This window comes from Cheilinus undulatus, linkage group 2, assembly GCF_018320785.1.
Source record: "Cheilinus undulatus linkage group 2, ASM1832078v1, whole genome shotgun sequence".
Taxonomy (NCBI): domain Eukaryota; kingdom Metazoa; phylum Chordata; class Actinopteri; order Labriformes; family Labridae; genus Cheilinus; species Cheilinus undulatus.
Genome location: NC_054866.1, coordinates 54,964,493 through 54,983,341, shown reverse-complemented (window position 1 = coordinate 54,983,341; position 18,849 = coordinate 54,964,493). Strand labels below are relative to the sequence as shown.

The window sequence follows — 18,849 nt, the reverse complement described above, 5'->3', positions numbered from 1 at the left end:
AGTAATACCCTTTTATACTACATCTACAAAATATTGTTATTGTACAACTGTACTCAGAGACTTTACACTAGTAATAATACACTACGGTGGCCATGAAGGTAAATGTCAAAACCACTATGTGAAACTCAAAAAGTTTAAACACAAAGTATGGAAATTCTGCCACCAGGGGCACTCAAAAAATAAGTGTGACGAGGAGGGACGCATCGCTAAGCTCCGCCCACCTTTGTTTTGGTTAGAGGAGTTTTCAGTTTAAAAAGAAACCAATTACATGTACTCAGATTACTGTAATTGAGTATTTGGGGGTACTTATACTTTATGTAATGCATTTAGAAATCAGCACTTTTACTTCTACTTTAGTCAGTTCTAACCAGAGTAACTGTACCTTTACTGCAGTACTCTACTCTTGCCCTACAGTCACAGAGAGAGAGAGAGAGAGAGAGAGAGAGAATTATTCACCTCCATTAATGGGCAAACCCTGCTGGGGCTTTGTCTTTGATGTGAGGCACATTTGCGCCATGAGTGAAGTTATCCACTGAGAGACCCCACCTGTGACTGTAGGTGTGCCTAAGGTATACATTGTAAATATTCTTCATCAGTATCACTGTCCTGCTCTGAGTTTGACTCTCTGCTTTGTTCTTCCAGAGGAGACCTAGAGTTCCTGCAACTCTGTCAGACTGTCAAATGTTAACACTTCAAAAGTCTACTTTACCTGTAGAAGTGTGGTCTAGCATAGACATTTTAAGATGTTTTTAATTTAACTCTATATGAGGTTCATTAAAACTGTCAATTTTGCAGTATATTTGACTTTATTATAGAGGTGTGACTTAACCTGAACAACCTGGTAGGAGATCGATTCTCTTGTTATTGCTGCCAATAAGAAAAGATCAGATTTTACAGTACAACTCCTCAGCATCTACTCAGTACTTAAAGTAAACTTTAGATTAAATAATTTTTACTTTTACTCTAGTAGATTTATAGACCAGTACTTTAATTTTAACCAGCGTAACTGCACTCTTACCTGAGGACAGTAGTCGTATTTAAAACATTGGGTTCATTTTAAATAAATGTTGACTATTCAGAAAGAAAATTCTACATTCTATATCTTTAATAAAACATAAAAAAATGTTCATAATACTTAAAAAGATTTAATCAAACATAACAGCCATGAGTTTCACCAAAGGATTTGTGTTTTTTTTTCAGATCTAGTTTAATTTTTTTGTAATACTGTTTTTTTCTAAATGATCTATTTTAGAATAAAGTGTTCTTTAGTGAAAATAAAGAAGGCAGATTTTTCCTCCAACCTACTAGAAAAATGAGCAAACATCAAACGAGAGGACTACCCACTGTTATACTGTTAATAGTATAGAAAGACAGGAAAAAGACAAGAAAATAATTATGTTTGAATACAACAATAAAATTAATAAATAATACTTCATTGCCAAAAAATAAAACGTTCAAAATGTGTTAGAATATCTTCATTACAGCCGTCGTAAAAATAAGCGACCTAAGAACTTCATCCCCCATAATTCACGGCGGTCTGTCATACCGACGCATGCGCATTCCGGCAGTGTCCAGGGCCGGGTATCATGGCGACGTACGTGGATATCCTGAAGAGCGAGTTTCCTGAGATCGACACGGAGCTCTTCGACTACATCACAGGTGAGAGGCCGGGGACCGAACTGTCTGCCGGGGGTAAAGGCCGCTCTGTGCCGGGGTTAGGGTCACTGTGTCCCGAGATGAGCCCCGCTCTCTGCCCGGCCGGTAGAGCGGTACAGGCGGCTCATTACTCCGCTGATAGCCGGTATAGAGCTAGCATGCTAACCCGGGCTAACCTAGCTATCTGTGGGGGACATGGGTTAGCACGGCGTGGTTCAGCCAGGTAACTTTAGTCGGGATCTAGGGCTGGGCGTCTCGGAGCTAAAACCATAGCTCGGTATGTTTTGGTTTTATGACAGTACACCGTTTACATATGTATGTTTGATCCGGTAGATTATTAAGTGATAGTTGTCACAGTAGCAGGATAATAAACTTTAGATCGGTTCCAGTGAAAATTAATCCTGATTAAAAACTGGGTTGATGCCAAACTGGAGGTCCTAGATTAAGGATACTGGAAGAGTTGTTAAGGTTCATTAACTCCTGTGCAGCTAGATAAGAAGATGGTTTAAAACTTATGTTATTGCTGAAAGGTTAACAATCAAAGCCTTTATAATAAAGAGAAGTGGGATAAAGAGGCAGATATTAATGTAGGATTAATAAGGAAATCAAAGCCTTTATAATAAGGAGAAGTGGGATAAAGAGGCAGATATTAATGTAAGATTGATAAGGAAATCAAAGCCTTTATAATAAGGAGAAGTGGGATAAAGAGGCAGATATTAATGTAGGATTAATAAGGAAATCAAAGCCTTTATAATAAAGAGAAGTGGGATAAAGAGGCAGATATTAATGTAGGATTAATAAGGAAATAAAAGCCTACAAAAGAATAACAGAGGTGCCACTGTGGCTCAGTAGCTAGAGTCTGATGTCTCACAGTCAGAAGACCTTAAAAAAACAACTTGAATTTCCCTCAGGATTCATAAACTATCTATCTATCTAGCTAGCTAGCTACCTGTCTGTCTGTCTGTTTTTCAGCACTGTTGGAAAGTCTTCATGTGATGTTGAATATTGTGTTGTAGAATAAAACCCTTGGTTTTAGTAGATTAATGTTTTGAATAATGTTCCCTCTTTGTGTTCCAGGGGTTTTGGACAGCGGTGGAGCAGACTTTGAGGATGGGGAGGAGGTGTTTGATGCCATTGGCGGCGTCCTGCAGGAGGTTTCTGCTGATAGTAAAAATGAGGACGACATCCGAGACATCTGTCTTCAGATGTTTAACACTCTGCAGCTGTAAGAGCGCCCCCTATCAGCTATACTGCCTGATTTAAATAGAGAGGAAGAAGACTTTAAGCCCTGTTCAGACCAGAGACTGGCGATGCAGACAGACCGCTCTAGAACGGCCCTGGTGGCGGGTACAGCTGTTAACTGAGCTGCTCGCTGGCAGTAAAGTCTGTGATTCTGTTTGTTAGATCACCAGCAGTTATTTTTTTAGCTTTTAGCTAGCCAGTTTTCAACAACCTGTTTTTTTCCCGTGCATGCTATAAAACTACCCTCTAGATCACTGAAACCAATAGCTAATGTTTCCTTTTACTTTCTACCAGTTTCAAATATTGGTTATTGCCATGGTTTACTTCTTAATAAACCAGTATCTGTCAGTCTCTGTGTTCATTTAGGTCATCACCTCATCTTGTCTTTACTTCTGCTTGGTGTTTGAACACAAAGAAATAATGTTGTATTAGCTTGTCTGTATAGAGAGCCAGGAATAGAACAGCCATCGATTGGCGTCAGTGCATCTACAATATTCCCAAACAGTTACCTTGAAGTTAGGGTTTTCCATAACATGATTTTAATGGGCTACATTTGAAGGCGGCAGCAGTCACAGAGATTTTGAGGGCTAAAATGATGGATGAGTTTAAAACATTTGCTGTGTTGTGACGTGGGCTAACACATGTTCATGGTGTCCCAAACAGGAATAACCATCATGGCTCTCAGAAGCAGGTGTTGTTGGACGCTCCAGTGCAGCTCTCTCAGATCTCTGCAGATAATGGTAGGAATCACCAGACACATCAGAACAAAAATGACTTGAATCCATATAAATGAATGTTAATAAACTGTAATTTAAACAGAGCTTAACAGTGTTGATACTGCAGTAAAATCCTGCAGACTGGATTTCCTGTCCTTTGTTGGCAACTACTGCTCCTCGCTAGCTCCACCCACTTTTCCAAAAAGTTCCAGCTATGGCCGACTATTTGGCACAAAAGAAGGGGAAAAGCCACCAACGTCCCCATCTTCACCAACATTCCATCTTCTGCCTTTGAAGATGATGTCATCCTTTGAAGCATACTAAACATTCTGTCCTCTGCCTGTGAAGTTGTCATCTTGTGGAGACTATTCAACATTCCATCCTTTCTCTCTTGAATAGAGGCCACTTTTGTCTTTTCCCTCTTTCACCGTGAAGCCATGCTGTTGTAACAGCTGTAGAATGTGGCCTGGCATAGAGCTCATCTGTGTGGTTCCTGCAGTAAGAATCTGTTTCATTTCCTGCATAGTGGATTATCCACCGTTGTATCATCATCATCCATCGCAGATTAACCATTTGCTACCTGAGAGTGAAATGATGGTCTCCACTCCTGTAGAAGACAAAAACCCATACTCTTAACTTTATTAGAAGGAAAAACATGGTTTAGTCACAATCTCTGCAAAAGAACTACTCTATCCACAATCCTTGAGAGTTAGAGCGACATCTCTGATTGGTGGAGCCTGCTGTGTACTTTGACTGTCTGCACAGATGATGACATAAACACCATACTATATAAAAACACTATCTATACCCACACTACAGTATGACCACACTATTATCAGCAGTATTAATGGTATAACAAAGCTAACTGATGAGAACAGGCCAAAGGAAGTATGCTAAACTGTGGTGTGTTGGATCTTGTAGTCTCAGTGAACTAAGGGAACTGAAGTGGACTGTTGTATGTGTAGTTTCTTCCCTCCCAGTCAGATGTTGCCAGCAGTCTTGTTCCCTTGTCTTTTGCTGAATCACAGGGTGTATAGTCAACATTGATATGAAGATTTTCTGAGATGTAACTGGAGAATGTGAACTCGTAGATTTCCTGTAGGAACCAGTGCTGCTGGTGAAGCAGGTAGTCATTGTTGAGCTCTCTGAGTATGACTGTAAATCTCGTCTTTTTCTGCAGAGTGTGCTGCTAAAGATGTTCAGGGGATCTGGATGATGAAACGTCCTCAGAACACAGTGAGTCCTTTAGAACCTGTTTACTAATGAAATAAGCTATGATTAAACCGATTATTATAATAGCCAGTTAAATATAATAACTAGTTTACTATAATGATAACTCAGAGCTATTAGGACACCACTGAGGTGACTTTAGAGGTGAAACCCACAGAATTGAGCATGAAACCAGGAATCTTGAAGGAAACATGAGAGGAGTATGGAACCGTGTCTAGAAAGCTCTGCTAGAGTATGAAGGATGAGGAGGTGACACAGAAAGACAATTTTTTTACTTTAAAGTCTCTGATTGGTTGAACATGTTCCTGTCTTTTAACACCTCACTTCCTGTCCGTTTCTCGTTAGACGGTGGACGCTAAGAAACTGGAGAAGGCTGAGGCCAAGCTGAAGGCCAAACATGAACGCAGGAACGAGAAAGACCTCCAGAAGGGCTCCAGTCCACTGTAAGATCTCACCTCTCCCTTTGGCCTGTCCTTACCTGGCCTGTCCTCACCTGTCCTGTCTAATGTCGTCTCTCACCTGTCGCTGTTTCATCAGAGTCCTGGAGGAGGCGTCGGCCAGTCAGGCCAGCAGCAAGAAGGATAACCGAGTGGACCAATCAGGGAAGAACCGCAGCTATGACATCCGCATCGAGAACTTTGACGTTTCCTTTGGAGAGAGGTCAGCGACTCTTTAACTGCTGTACATTCATCTGTAAATACGCTAACTCATGCTTTGAACAGTATTTATTATGTTACCTGCAGGTGTCTGCTCCAGGGGGCAGAGCTGTCCCTGGCATCGGGCAGGCGGTACGGTCTGATTGGTCGGAACGGTCTGGGGAAAACAACCCTGCTGAAGATGTTAGCCAGTCGTAACCTCCGTGTCCCTGCTCACATCTCCATCCTCCACGTGGAACAGGAAGTGGCGGGAGATGACACGTCTGCGCTGCAGAGTGTCCTGGAGAGCGACACGCTGAGGGAGGAGCTTCTGAGCGAGGAGAAGAAGCTCAATGCTCGCATCGCCAATGGAACGTAAGACAAAGATGTGGTCTGAGGGCGTGTCAGCTGAGAGGAGGGCTGAGTGGTCTGACAGAGGATGTTTCACCTGTTATTAGTTCTGAGCATTTCTAAACACTACATTACCCATGACCCTCGCAGCTGGTTAGTGATGTCACTTCCTGTGTTTGTGTCTGTGTTTCAGTGCCGATGGGATGGAGAGCGTCCGACTGTCAGAGATCTACGCCAAGCTGGAGGAGATCGAGGCCGACAAAGCTCCGGCACGGTAACTGAACAATCACATGCTGGCCCTCATTAATCCAACAGCATAAATCTGAGAGTGCGGTCGTTTCTACCCACAGGCTCATGAGGAGTCAGGAGAGAGCAGTTTATAGCTGTACAGCTACATATCACCGTCTGCCTCCAGCCTCACCGCTTAATATTACATTAATGATGATACTGAGATTCAGCTATCACAGCCACCTTCCTCTCAGTCTGGGACAGTTTCAGTCGGCCTCCTCCTGTAAGTGGGTTGCTTCTTTGAAGAGCCAAGAGACAACTGTTGCTATCTAAGAAGCTAACGACATTTAAAACCTGAATGTAAAGAATTATGATATCATATGTTATCTATCACAGATGTGTAGATTATTCTACTGTAAGCTATAGTTTGTTTATCCACAACATCTCTGTTAATTTCAGCAGTGATTTCCTGGCACATGGTAATTCTGATCATTACATATCTCCATGTCATAACTCTGGGGGTGAGGCCAGCTGAACTGTGTATATATAAGCCATATTACATACCTCCATGTCATAACTCTGGGGGTGAGGCTGGCTCAACTGTGTGTATATAGGCCATATTACATAGCTCAATGTCATAACTCTAGGGGTGAGGCTGGCTGAACTGAAAACATAGAAGCCATATAACATATCTCCATGTCATAACTCTGCGGGTGAGGCCCACTGAACTGTGAATATATAGGCCATATAACATATCTCCATGTCATAACTCTGCAGGGGGGGCCAGCTGAACTGTGAATGTATAGGCCATATTACATATCTCCATGTCATAACTCTAGAGGTGAGGCCAGCTGAACTGTGAATGTATAGGCCATATTACATATCTCCATGTCATAACTCTGGGGGTGAGGCCGGCTGAGCTGTGAATATATAGGCTGTAGTACATATCTCCATGTCATAACTCTGGAGGTGAGGCCGGCTGAACTGAAAACATAGAAGCCATAAAACATATCTTAATGTTAAAACTCTGGGGGTGAGGCTGGCTTAACTGTGTATATATAGGCCATATTATATATCTCCATGTCATAACTCTGGGGGTGAGGCCGGCTAAACTGTGAATATATAGGCCGTATTACATATCTCCATGTCATAACTCTGGGGGTGAGGCCAGCTGAAGTGTGAATATATAGGCCGTAGTACATATCTCCATGTCATAACTCTGGAGGTGAGGCCGGCTGAACTGTGAATATATAGGTCATATTACATATCTCCATGTCATAACTCTGGAAGTGAGGCCAGCTGAACTGTGAATATAGAAGCCATATAACATATCTCCATGTCAGAACTCTGTGGCTGAGGCCGGCTGAACTGTGAATATATAGGCCATTTTACATATCTCCATGTCATAACTTCGGAGCTGAGGCCAGCTGAACTGTGAATATATAGGCCATATAACATTTCTTTATGTCATAACTCTGGAGGTGAGGCCGGCTGAAGTGTGAATACATAGGCCATATTACATATCTCCATGTCATAACTCTGGGGGTGAGGCTGGCTGAACTGTGAATATATAGGCCATTTTACATATCGCCATGTCATAACATCTGTCTTATCCAATCAGGGCCTCCGTCATCCTGGCTGGGCTTGGATTCTCTCCCAGAATGCAACAGCAGGCAACAAAGTGAGTGTCTTCTTTAATGTACACGGAGACAACACTCTCTAAAACAGTCATAGTAAAGATATTGCCAACATATCTATGCCAGTCAGACGGTGCAGGAGTTTGTCTGCATTTTAGATCATCAAAGGCATTTATACTTGACACTGGTTGTTTAGGACTTTAGAGTGGGCAGCATTTGGCCCCTTCTATAAAGGATATAGTCTTCCACATATCTTTAGACCAGACTCCTTTCCTTGCCTTGTGAATAAATGTGTTTGTGTGTAGGGAGTTTTCAGGAGGATGGAGGATGAGGTTGGCGTTGGCCAGAGCTCTCTTTGCTCGGTGAGTTTCTCTTCTTTTACATATGTAAAACCATTTTCCTCTCGGTGTTTCCCAGCCCTCATTGCTGATCTCTGTTTGTGTCTCTTTGTTTTCTTCTCGTCAACTCCAGACCGGACCTGCTTCTGCTGGACGGTGAGTCACTTCCTCTAAGAACGATTAGCTGCAAGGAGGTAGGGAGAAGTTACAGAGTTTTAGAAGCCAAAAAAGTAGGAGCACCAGAGGATGTTAGAGGGTTAATGAGATGGTAGAAGGAGCAAAGTCGTGTTCTAAAACCATGGGATGTGAGCCAGCAGCAAATCAGCTGGATTCAGTTGTTTCCTGTCAGAGCGTCCTAACAGCATGGCGGGATTTTCCAAATGTTTTCTGTTGGTGAAAGGTCTGGACTGCAGACAGACCAGTTCAGGACCCGGACTCTTCGCCTGTGAAGCCATGCTGTTGTGATGGATGTGTTACGTGGTTTAGCATGGTCTTGCTGAAATTGTCAAGGCCTTCCCTGACAGAGGCGTTGTCTGGATGAGAGCATATGTTGCTCTAAAAGCTCTCTCTACTTTTCAGCATTGATCTTTCCAGATGTGTAAGCTGCCCACACCATAGGCACTAATGCAACCCCATACCATCAGAGATGCAGGCTTTAGAACTGAGCCAGGAGAACAAGCTGGATGCTCCAGCTCCAAAATGAGAAGGAATTTACATCTCTTCTAGTGAGGCTGGACGGACACTGGCTGTGGAAATGAAAGAAAACTTTAGGGTTAACTGAACCAGTCTGGAGGGTGTTGTTGAAACACATCATCAGATCAGCTATATCTGTAGTAGTATTCTGGTTAGCTGTGGTTGGAAAAGTATTGTAGGATTGTCACTGAGGGTTGGGGTTAGGACAGTCCTATTCTCATCACTGTAGCTGTAGTATTTGGTTAGCATTAGTTGTACCAGTGCTGCCATGTGTTTGTGGTTTGTTTCAGAGCCGACCAACATGTTGGATGTCAGAGCCATCCTGTGGTTAGAAAACTACCTGCAGGTCAGAACTTGTACTACTTCACATTAGCATTCCTCATTGAAAACCATGGAGCCCTTAGCCACAAGCTAACAAGGAACAAACATGTCCCTCCGCAGACATGGCAATCCACCATCCTGGTCGTCTCCCATGACAGGAACTTCCTGAACGCCGTGGTCACAGACATCATCCACCTGCACTCTCAGAGACTGGACAGTTACCGTGGTGACTACGAGAACTTTATCAAAACCAAAGAAGACCGACTAAAAAACCAGCAGAGAGAGTACGATGCCCAGCTGCAGTACAGACAGCACATACAGGTACTACTACAGCTGCAAACATAGACTAGTACTGCAGTACAGATAGCACATATAGGTACTAGTACAGCTGCAAACATGGAGTATTACTGCAGTACAGACAGCACATACAGGTACTCCTACTACTACTACTACTACAGCAAACATGGAGTAATACTGTAGTACAGACAGCACATACAGGTACTACTACTACTACTACTACAGCAAACATGGAGTATTACTGCAGTACAGACAGCACATACAGGTACTACTACTACTACTACAGCAAACATGGACTATTACTGCAGTACAGACAGCACATACAGGTACTACTACTACTACTACTACTACAAACATGGACAATTAGTCCAGTACAGACAGCACATAAAGGTACTCCTACTACTACTACTACAGCAAACATGGAGTATTACTGCAGTACAGACAGCACATACAGGTACTACTACTACTACTACAAACATGGAGTATTACTGCAGTACAGACAGCACATACAGGTACTACTACTACTACTACTGCAAACATGGAGTATTACTACAGTACAGACAGCACATATAGTTACTAGTACAGCTGAAAACATGGAGTATTACTGCAGTACAGACAGCACATACAGGTACTAGTACAGCTGCACACAAAGACTAGTACTGCAGTACAGACAGCACATACAGGTACTACTACAACTGCAAACATGGACTAGTACTGCAGCACAGACAGCACATACAGGTACTAGTACACCTGCAAACATGGAGTATTACTGCAGTACAGACAGCACATACAGGTACTACTACTGCAAACATGGAGTATTAATGCAGTACAGACAGCACATACAGGCACTACTACAGCTGCTAACAAAAGAGTATTACTACAGTACAGACAGCACATACAGGTACTACTACTTCTGCAAACATGACGTATGACTGCAGTACAGACAGCACATACAGGTACTCCTACTACTACTACTACAGCAAACATGGAGTATTACTGCAGTACAGACAGCACATACAGGTACTACTACCACTACTGCAAACATGGACTTGTACTGCAGTACAGACAGCACATATAGTTACTAGTACAGCTGAAAACATGGAGTATTACTGCAGTACAGACAGTACATACAGGTACTAGTACAGCTTAACACATAGACTACTAGTGCAGTACAGACAGCACATACAGGTACTACTACAACTTCAAACATGGAGTATTACTGCAGTACAGACAGCACATACAGGTACTACTACAACTGCAAACATGGACTAGTACTGCAGTACAAACAGCACATACAGGTACTACTACAGCAAACATGGAGTATTACTGCAGTACAGACAGCACATACAGGTACTACTACAGTAAACATGGAGTAATACTGCAGTACAGACAGCACATACAGGTACTTCTACTGCAAACATGGAGTATTACTGCAGTACAGACAGCACATACAAGCACTACTACAGCAAACATGGAGTATTACTGCAGCACAGACAGCACATACAGGTACTACTACTTCTGCAAACATGAAGTATGACTGCAGTACAGACAGCACATACAGGTACTGTTACTACTACTACTACAGCAAACATGGAGTATTACTGCAGTACAGACAGCACATACAGGTACTAGTACAGCTGCACACATGGACTACTACTGCAGTAGAGACAGCACATACAGGTTCTACTACAACTGCAAACATGGACTAGTACTGCAGTACAGACAGCACATTAAGGTACCTCTACTACTACTACGGCAAACATGAACTAGTACTGCAGTACAGACAGCACATATAGGTACTAGTACAGCTGCAAACATGGAGTATTACTGCAGTACAGACAGCACATACAGGTACTACTACAGCAAACATGGAGTATTACTGCAGTACAGACAGCACATACAGGTACTACTACAGCAAACATGGAGTATTACTGCAGTACAGACGGCACATACAGGTACTACTACTTCTGCAAACATGAAGTATGACTGCAGTACAGACAGCACATACAGGTACTACTACTTCTGCAAACATGAAGTATGACTGCAGTACAGACAGCACATACAGGTATTACTACTACTGCTAACATGGAGTGTTACTGCAGTACAGACAGCACATACAGGTACTACTACTGCAAACATGGAGTATTACTGCAGTACAGACAGCACATACAGGCACTACTACAGCAAACATGGAGTATTACTGCAGTACAGACAGCACATACAGGTACTACTACTGCAAACATGGAGTATTACTGCAGTACAGACAGCACATACAGGTATTACTATTTCTGCAAACATGGAGTATTACTGCAGTACAGACAGCACATACAGGTAGTACTACAACTGCTAACATGGAGTGTTACTGCAGTACAGACAGCACATACAGGTACCTCTACTACTACTACGGCAAACATGAACTAGTACTGCAGTACAGACAGCACATACAGGTACCTCTACTACTACTACAGCAAACATGAACTAGTACTGCATTACAGACAGCACATACAGGTACCTCTACTACTACTACAGTAAACATGAACTAGTACTGCATTACAGACAGCACATACAGGTACCTCTACTACTACTATGGCAAACATGAACTAGTACTGCAGTACAGACAGCACATACAGGTACCTCTACTACTACTACGGCAAACATGAACTAGTACTGCAGTACAGACAGCACATACAGGTACCTCTACTACTACTACGGCAAACATGAACTAGTACTGCAGTACAGACAGCGCATACAGGTACCTCTACTACTACTACGGCAAACATGAACTAGTACTACAGTACAGACAGCACATACAGGTACTACTACTACTGCAAACATGGAGTATTATTGCAGTACAGACAGCACATACAGGTACCTCTACTACTGCAAACATGAATTCGTACTGCAGTACAGACAGCATACAAAGGCAGCGTGTCTTATTGTTATGAATATGGTTTCGCTTTTTTCCCAGAATGCACTGTGTCAGACTGACATACGTTTGTGTTCCAGGTGTTCATCGACAGGTTTCGGTACAATGCTAACAGAGCGGCTCAGGTGCAGAGCAAACTCAAACTGCTGGAGAAGCTGTGAGTATAAAAACAGCTGGAACATTCTTACCTGTGTCACCTGTAATAATCCACCTGTTTGGGCGGAGCCCAGGTGTACGTCTGTGTTCTGTAATCTCTGTGTCTTCTCTCTCTGCAGACCTGAACTCAAACCGCTTGAAAAAGAGACAGAGGTCACTTTAAGGTGAGAAACACATCTGTTCTGAGGAGATGCTTTATTAAACAGGAGAGGAAAACACAGATATTAACACGTAACACCTACGTTAGCCCAGCTAGTTTGTCATTTTGATTGTTTGATTGATGATCGATTGATTGACTGTGTGATGTGAGGAACTTTTATTGACTGTGATATTGAAGAGCTGTTCTCACTCAGTGTCAGTGATGTTACATTTGAACAGGATCAATAACCATTAAGAGATTTCCCCGTGGTTAACCCTCGTCAGTGAGTTGCTGATTGGTTATTGATCAGCTGGGCAGTGGGTGGTATTTTATTGATGGGTTGGTTCACTGACTGATTGACTAACTGATAGGTTTATTGATCGTCTGACGTGCTGTTTCCTGTCCCAGGTTTCCAGATAACTTTGAGAAGCTGTCTCCTCCGATCCTCCAGCTCGACGAGGTTGAGTTTCATTACTCGGCTGACCAGCGGCTCTTCTCTGGACTCAACCTATCCGCCGACCTCGAGTCTAGAATCTGCATTGTATGTGTCTTCGTGACCTCAACCAATCAGTGACTGCATAGATGTTTCTTTGATTCAGACTCTGACTCAGTCTTTTAAACAATGCCTTGTCTAGATCGATGACGCTCTCAGAAGCTGTTACGATGAAGATTATTGAATGAGATATCTGATCGTTCAGATCAATAACTTTGGTGATGTGTTCACTGACAGGTCGGAGAAAATGGAGCCGGTAAATCCACTATCCTCAAATTGCTTATGGGCGAGCTGACGCCGGTAAACGGAGTCAGACAAGCTCACAGGTAAGGCAACCAACTGACCAATCACAGCACAGTAATCACAGTACTTATGTTTTCAGACAATCAGAAATGTACTCTTCTGTTTCTCCTCAGGAACTTAAAGATCGGGTACTTTAGCCAGCATCACGTGGACCAGCTCGACCTGAACGTCTGCTCCGTGGAACTGCTGCTCAATAAGTTCCCGGGTAACCATAGCAACAGTGAATGTATTTAGTCTGTAACAGTTTATACAACAAAATCTAAAACTTCAGAGCTGTACTGTGAGAATTCACCACATTAAAAATAAAGTAAAAGTTCAGCTGGTGTTAAAATCAAACTAGATTAAGTCAGAAATCCTGGGTGCGCTGATCTCGTTTCAAAATAGGCTGAAGCCCAAAATTTGAGCACATTCAACAACCACAGAGCGATGTTTTCACAGGTTACCTAAAATAAGAAGTAGATGAATAACCAGTTGCAGGACAGAGAATGAACTGTTCTCAGGCTTTGTATTCACAAAACTTCAGCATTAATTTAGTTTCACATCCATTACGGATAGACCAGGCTGATGTGAGCCTTCAGGCTCTGCTTTGTGTTCTTAAAATCAGGTCCGGATAAACATAAGGAAACTTGATTTGTGGCCAGATATCAATATCCACAGACTAGGAAACAGTTTGGATCTCTGTCGAGTCCAAATATCCCAGGTTTAAGCAGATAATAGTCAGTTTTTCTCCCGTTTTCGAGGTAAGACGAGGAGTGATAATCCAAAACTAATACCAGAGGATCTGGGAATGTGAATGGATGTTCAGTGTGCTTTTAAACATATAAAGACTGGACTTTATTATTATTTATTTTAGCGCTGTGCTTGAATGGCGAGCGCCGTCCTGCTGAGAGTTTACTCTACGATGAGCTTGTAAAAAGTTACAGAATACTTCAGTGCCTAAAATAACCAACAATCACTGATTAACTTTATCTACAGTTCACATCAGATGGGTACAGATGAGTTTAAACTTTTTTAGAAACCTTCAGAGGTTTTGATTGTGCCGGGCATGGCTGCTGCAGGACGCAGCGCCTGTGGGTAAATGTTGGCATTTCTCCTCACTGATCTACAAACAGGAAGAAGAATTAAAGTGTTTTTAAACTCACGCTGTCTAGGGATGGGGATCGAAACACAGGTCTGTGTTATCGAAATACCCAAAAATCATAACGTTTCAGCTTATCAATACTGCTATCAAGTCTCACAGGCTCTGTGATGTAACGTCATTTTAAGATATAACTGGTGTAAAACATACATCAGTTCTTTCAGGGGGAACATAAAGTAAAAGCACATCAGTATTGTGCATCACCAGAATGTACATTCAACTGTTAGCTTGAGGAAAAAAGATGCTGCCTGCGAGTCCCATGCAATCATATGCAATTGAGTAACAGGCTCTCATACCCCTTTTTCAGCTGCTTCAGGACAGTTTTCTTCTTCAGCTGCTCAGATAAATGCTGAAAAGTGCTCCAAAACTTTGAGACAGTCCTGTTTGTTAACAGTAGTAATCCAGTGTAGAAATCTGTTGTGGAATCCACAGAATTGAAGTTAATTAGCAAACTTCACAGCTGAAAGATGGAAAATATGATGCGTTCAGGTAACCTCAGTATATTAGACAACTGTGTTCTATATGTTATGATGTGTTCAAATGTTGCATAAAAAAGGGAAAATGTAGTTTTTGACGAGAACCTTCAGTAAATACAGTTGTGAATATTAAGAATGTTTTAATATTTGAGGAATATAAAATAGATGTTACAGACTGAATTATAGCTTTTTAACCCAAGTACTACTCAGCTAAGACACTCATATTTGTCCTGATTTTGTTTTTCCATCAAACTCTAGAAAGTATCGATAGTGGTATTGATAAGGGTATCAATATCAATAAAATTAACAATCCCCATCCCTAATGCTGTCGTGTCAGAGCTGTGCCTGCACCATGCTACGCATGTATCTGTGCACCGGTCTATATGTGAGTGTTCATCTTTTGCCCGAGTGTCCCGACATGATTATCAGTTCAGTCATCACTGTTAGGGCATGTTCACACACAGGCAGAGGAGCTGCAGGTGGAAAAACACACATATTCGTGAGGAATTTATTATTCATGTTTGCTCATCACGTAGCACCGTCTTCATGAAGGTCATCAAAGCAACACCCCAGCTTTTTTAATCCCCCAGGATTTAGTATTACTATATTACCACCTTTTTCTCTAACCTGACACACCAGATGGATTTATTTCACACATCCATCTGGTAAACCTTTTAAAGAAAGCATTTGGGAAAGGACAGAGGATTTGTCAGTTCTTTACAGGCCAATCAGAGCAGCAAAACATGTGACATAGCCGCTATCGAGGAGTAAGCTCCATATAGAACTATATAACGTGAACCATGGCGACTGTAGACATGTCAGTACACGACTTTTGTGGTTTTTGAAGAGAAAACAGCTCACAGCTGTTCTTTGTTCTTCTTTTAATGAAGATTTGCCGTCAAGTTCTGATAAAACTGGTGCTGTAGGTATATTTGCGTTCTAATAATGGTGAAGAGAAAATATAGCTGTGTGTTTCATTAGCCTATAGCTAAAGGGTAACGGTGCCTTTTTAACAGCTTTTCTCCCTCATATTGTCATAAACTTGCTCTTAAAGGACACACTGATGTCCTGAGATTAGAAACCTCTTAGGTTCTGGCTATTGGGGGTTTAATGTGCCAGTGGCTCATCAGTCCTGACATTTTAGAGATTCTGACTGGACGATGTTTGTGTATCACAGGTCGGACGGAGGAGGAGTATCGACACCAGCTGGGAGGTTACGGCATCACCGGGGAGCTCGCCACGAGGCCGGTGGCCAGTCTTTCAGGGGGGCAGAAGAGCAGGGTGGCCTTTGCACAGATGACCATGCCATGGTAGGAGAATGCTCTGAGTGGGGGCCTCTGTGAGGATGATGATGAAGGTGGGGATAATGTTGGTGATGATGATGATGATGATGATGATGTTTATGATGTCATCTCTGTCCCTTAGTCCAAACTTCTACATCCTGGACGAACCGACCAATCACCTGGACATGGAGACCATCGAGGCGCTGGCCAAAGCTCTCAACAAGTTCAAAGTGAGTCAGAGTTGGCGGAGCCTAGGGCTGAAGGGTATTAACTCCTTTAAAATTGAAGTGTTGGTAATTACACCTGTCATTTTGATCATGTGACCTGAAGCACGCCATGCTGAAGGGTTTTGTGTTTGATAGTGATCCAAACCAGCCTGTCTCTATAGGAGAGTAGGGATGTAAGGATATAACCATAGACTGTAGGAAGAATGGGACAAAGCCTGAGTGCCGTCAGCCGTCTGATTACAACAGGTTGCTGCTTGGATATTTCCTGAATCAGCTAAAAATCCATAGAAAGAACAGGGGAATAAACCGTCAGTAGCAACAGTGGAGCTCATGTTCCTGGCTTGGATTTGACCTGTTTTTCTGAAGAATATCAGCAGATCTACATGCTCAGGCAGAAGCTGAGAGCTCTCAACATTCATCATGTCCTCTACCGCTGAATAAACCCTTTATCTGGGACAGAAGAGTCTGGACATGCTTTAGAGGAGAAAGCAGTTTTCTTTCCACCTCAGGAGTGAACAGCTGTGCTTCACAGTGCGTAGCTACATCCATGATTAGCTTTACAGGGCGGCTAAGTAGTTCCTGTCAGGACGTGAGTACAGTGATGACTGCTGAGCTCGGGTCTCGTCTCAGTATAAGACTGAGGGGGGTTCATGTAGACCAGCCTGGGCGGCCAAATGAAGCGGGTAAAGCTCTTGATGCACTAGTTCGGCTAACCCTCTGCAGCGTTGACAGTGCGTTAGTGATAACAACAGTAGTTCAGTAATTAGCTCTGTCATGCTCCCACTTAGTGATGGCAGACCTCAGAACCTCAGCAGCGCTCTCTCCCAGCATGTGTGGAAGAGAAGACCAGTTTAAACTCACTGGTTTTTAAAGGAGGTGTGCTCAGAGGTCCAGCCGTCCGTTACTGAAAGTCTCTCTCCATCGCTGACGTTCCGGAAAGAGGACGACACGTCGGCTACAACTCAGGTCTCAGCCTCTCCTACCATGACTGTTTACCTGCTGCGGAGTTTAAGGCAGGCAGCGCCCCCTACTGTTTAGAGATGCACAAGCTGGGCTGTATGGATTTAACCCCCCTCCCTTTGTTTGAATGGGTTTGTAGCTTGAGGATAGTTACATCCCTATAGACCAGTCCTAGCGCCCACATGAAGAGGGTTCTTAAAAAGGTTCCTGATCTCAGATGGATCTGAATACATGACTGAAAAAGGAGACGGGACAAAACCACAGACAGGAAGACATTAAACGGCTCATTTCCCCCTGATAACTCTTCTAGAATGTTCTCATTATAATAGAAACAGCAGCTCTGTTATCCAGCAGAGAGGATAAATAGGTATGAATATGGAGAGCCTGTAAGAGTCAGATGTGTGTACGTTCTCATTCCCTCCTAGACCTTTGCTGCAGCACAAACTTACTGATACCAGCGATGCGACCCGGCAGATAAGAACCGCTATCGTAGAGATTTATCTGGTTTCATGGATGACTACAGGAATCCTGCAGTCAGACGGGTGCACAATGTTGTTTTGGTGACTGAGAGTTTTACATTTTAAAGGGAGCTTCCACAGAAAAAGGTTAAAAATACTGATCTAAACTGCCAGTCTAATTTTCCTGACACATTGGTAACCAGAGGCCCCTGTGATGTCATCTGTTTCAGGGTGGAGTCATCCTGGTGTCGCATGACGAGCGTCTGATCCGGCTGGTGTGTCGGGAGCTGTGGGTTTGTGAGAGCGGGAAAGTCTCTCGCATCGACGGTGGTTTCGACGAGTATCGAGACATCCTTCAGGAGCAGTTCAGGAAGGAGGGTTACCTGTGAGGCCCACCTGTGAGGCCCCGCCCACTTTGGACTGACCACACCTGATACTAACATAAACCGTGCCCCCCTCCATTACAACAGCTGTCAGAGCAGCCAATCAGCTGTCAGAGCAGAGTGGAGGACGTTTTTCTTCTCTGCCCACGCCAGATGATGATCTGCTGCGAGCTGATTGGTCGTTGGTGTTTACCTGGTGAGGTCACAATGAACGATGGAGGAGGAGGAGGCGGAGTCTTCATGAACGATGTATTTAAACTGTGGAGCGATTGGTGGGTTTAAACCTGGTCTGGTTTTGTATCATGGAGTCGCAGGTTTGAGGTTTTAAAGGACGCCAAACAAACGACGAAATAAAAACATGACATCACCATGTCTTCTTGATTTCACTGCTGCCGTGGTGGTCACTTCCCTGTCTCTCTCCTTTATTTAAATCATATCATGGTCCAATCAGATCAGACCTCAGCTTTAACTTCCAGATATCAGAAGGCATGTGCAGACAATCAATAGTATCACATTAAAGTTCATTCATTTAGAGTATCTCTTAAGTTAGTGACAACTGAGGC

The 18,849-nt window shown here is 43.0% G+C and overlaps 1 protein-coding gene across 1 annotated transcript; it reads left to right on the top strand.

Annotated features, from left to right (window-relative positions):
- The first annotated feature begins 1,385 nt into the window (after positions 1-1,385).
- Positions 1,386-18,672, top strand: abcf3 (ATP-binding cassette, sub-family F (GCN20), member 3). The gene is made up of 21 exons (XM_041799543.1): positions 1,386-1,659; positions 2,734-2,881; positions 3,562-3,638; positions 4,795-4,850; positions 5,190-5,287; positions 5,382-5,504; positions 5,588-5,854; positions 6,024-6,104; positions 7,680-7,739; positions 8,001-8,057; positions 8,167-8,189; positions 9,017-9,072; positions 9,168-9,368; positions 12,351-12,427; positions 12,546-12,590; positions 12,974-13,106; positions 13,296-13,384; positions 13,475-13,566; positions 16,153-16,285; positions 16,401-16,488; positions 18,134-18,672. The coding sequence occupies exons 1-21, from the start codon at positions 1,587-1,589 to the stop codon at positions 18,290-18,292; spliced, it is 2,136 nt and encodes a 711-aa protein (XP_041655477.1). The 5' UTR covers positions 1,386-1,586; the 3' UTR covers positions 18,293-18,672.
- Positions 18,673-18,849: the final 177 nt, after the last annotated feature.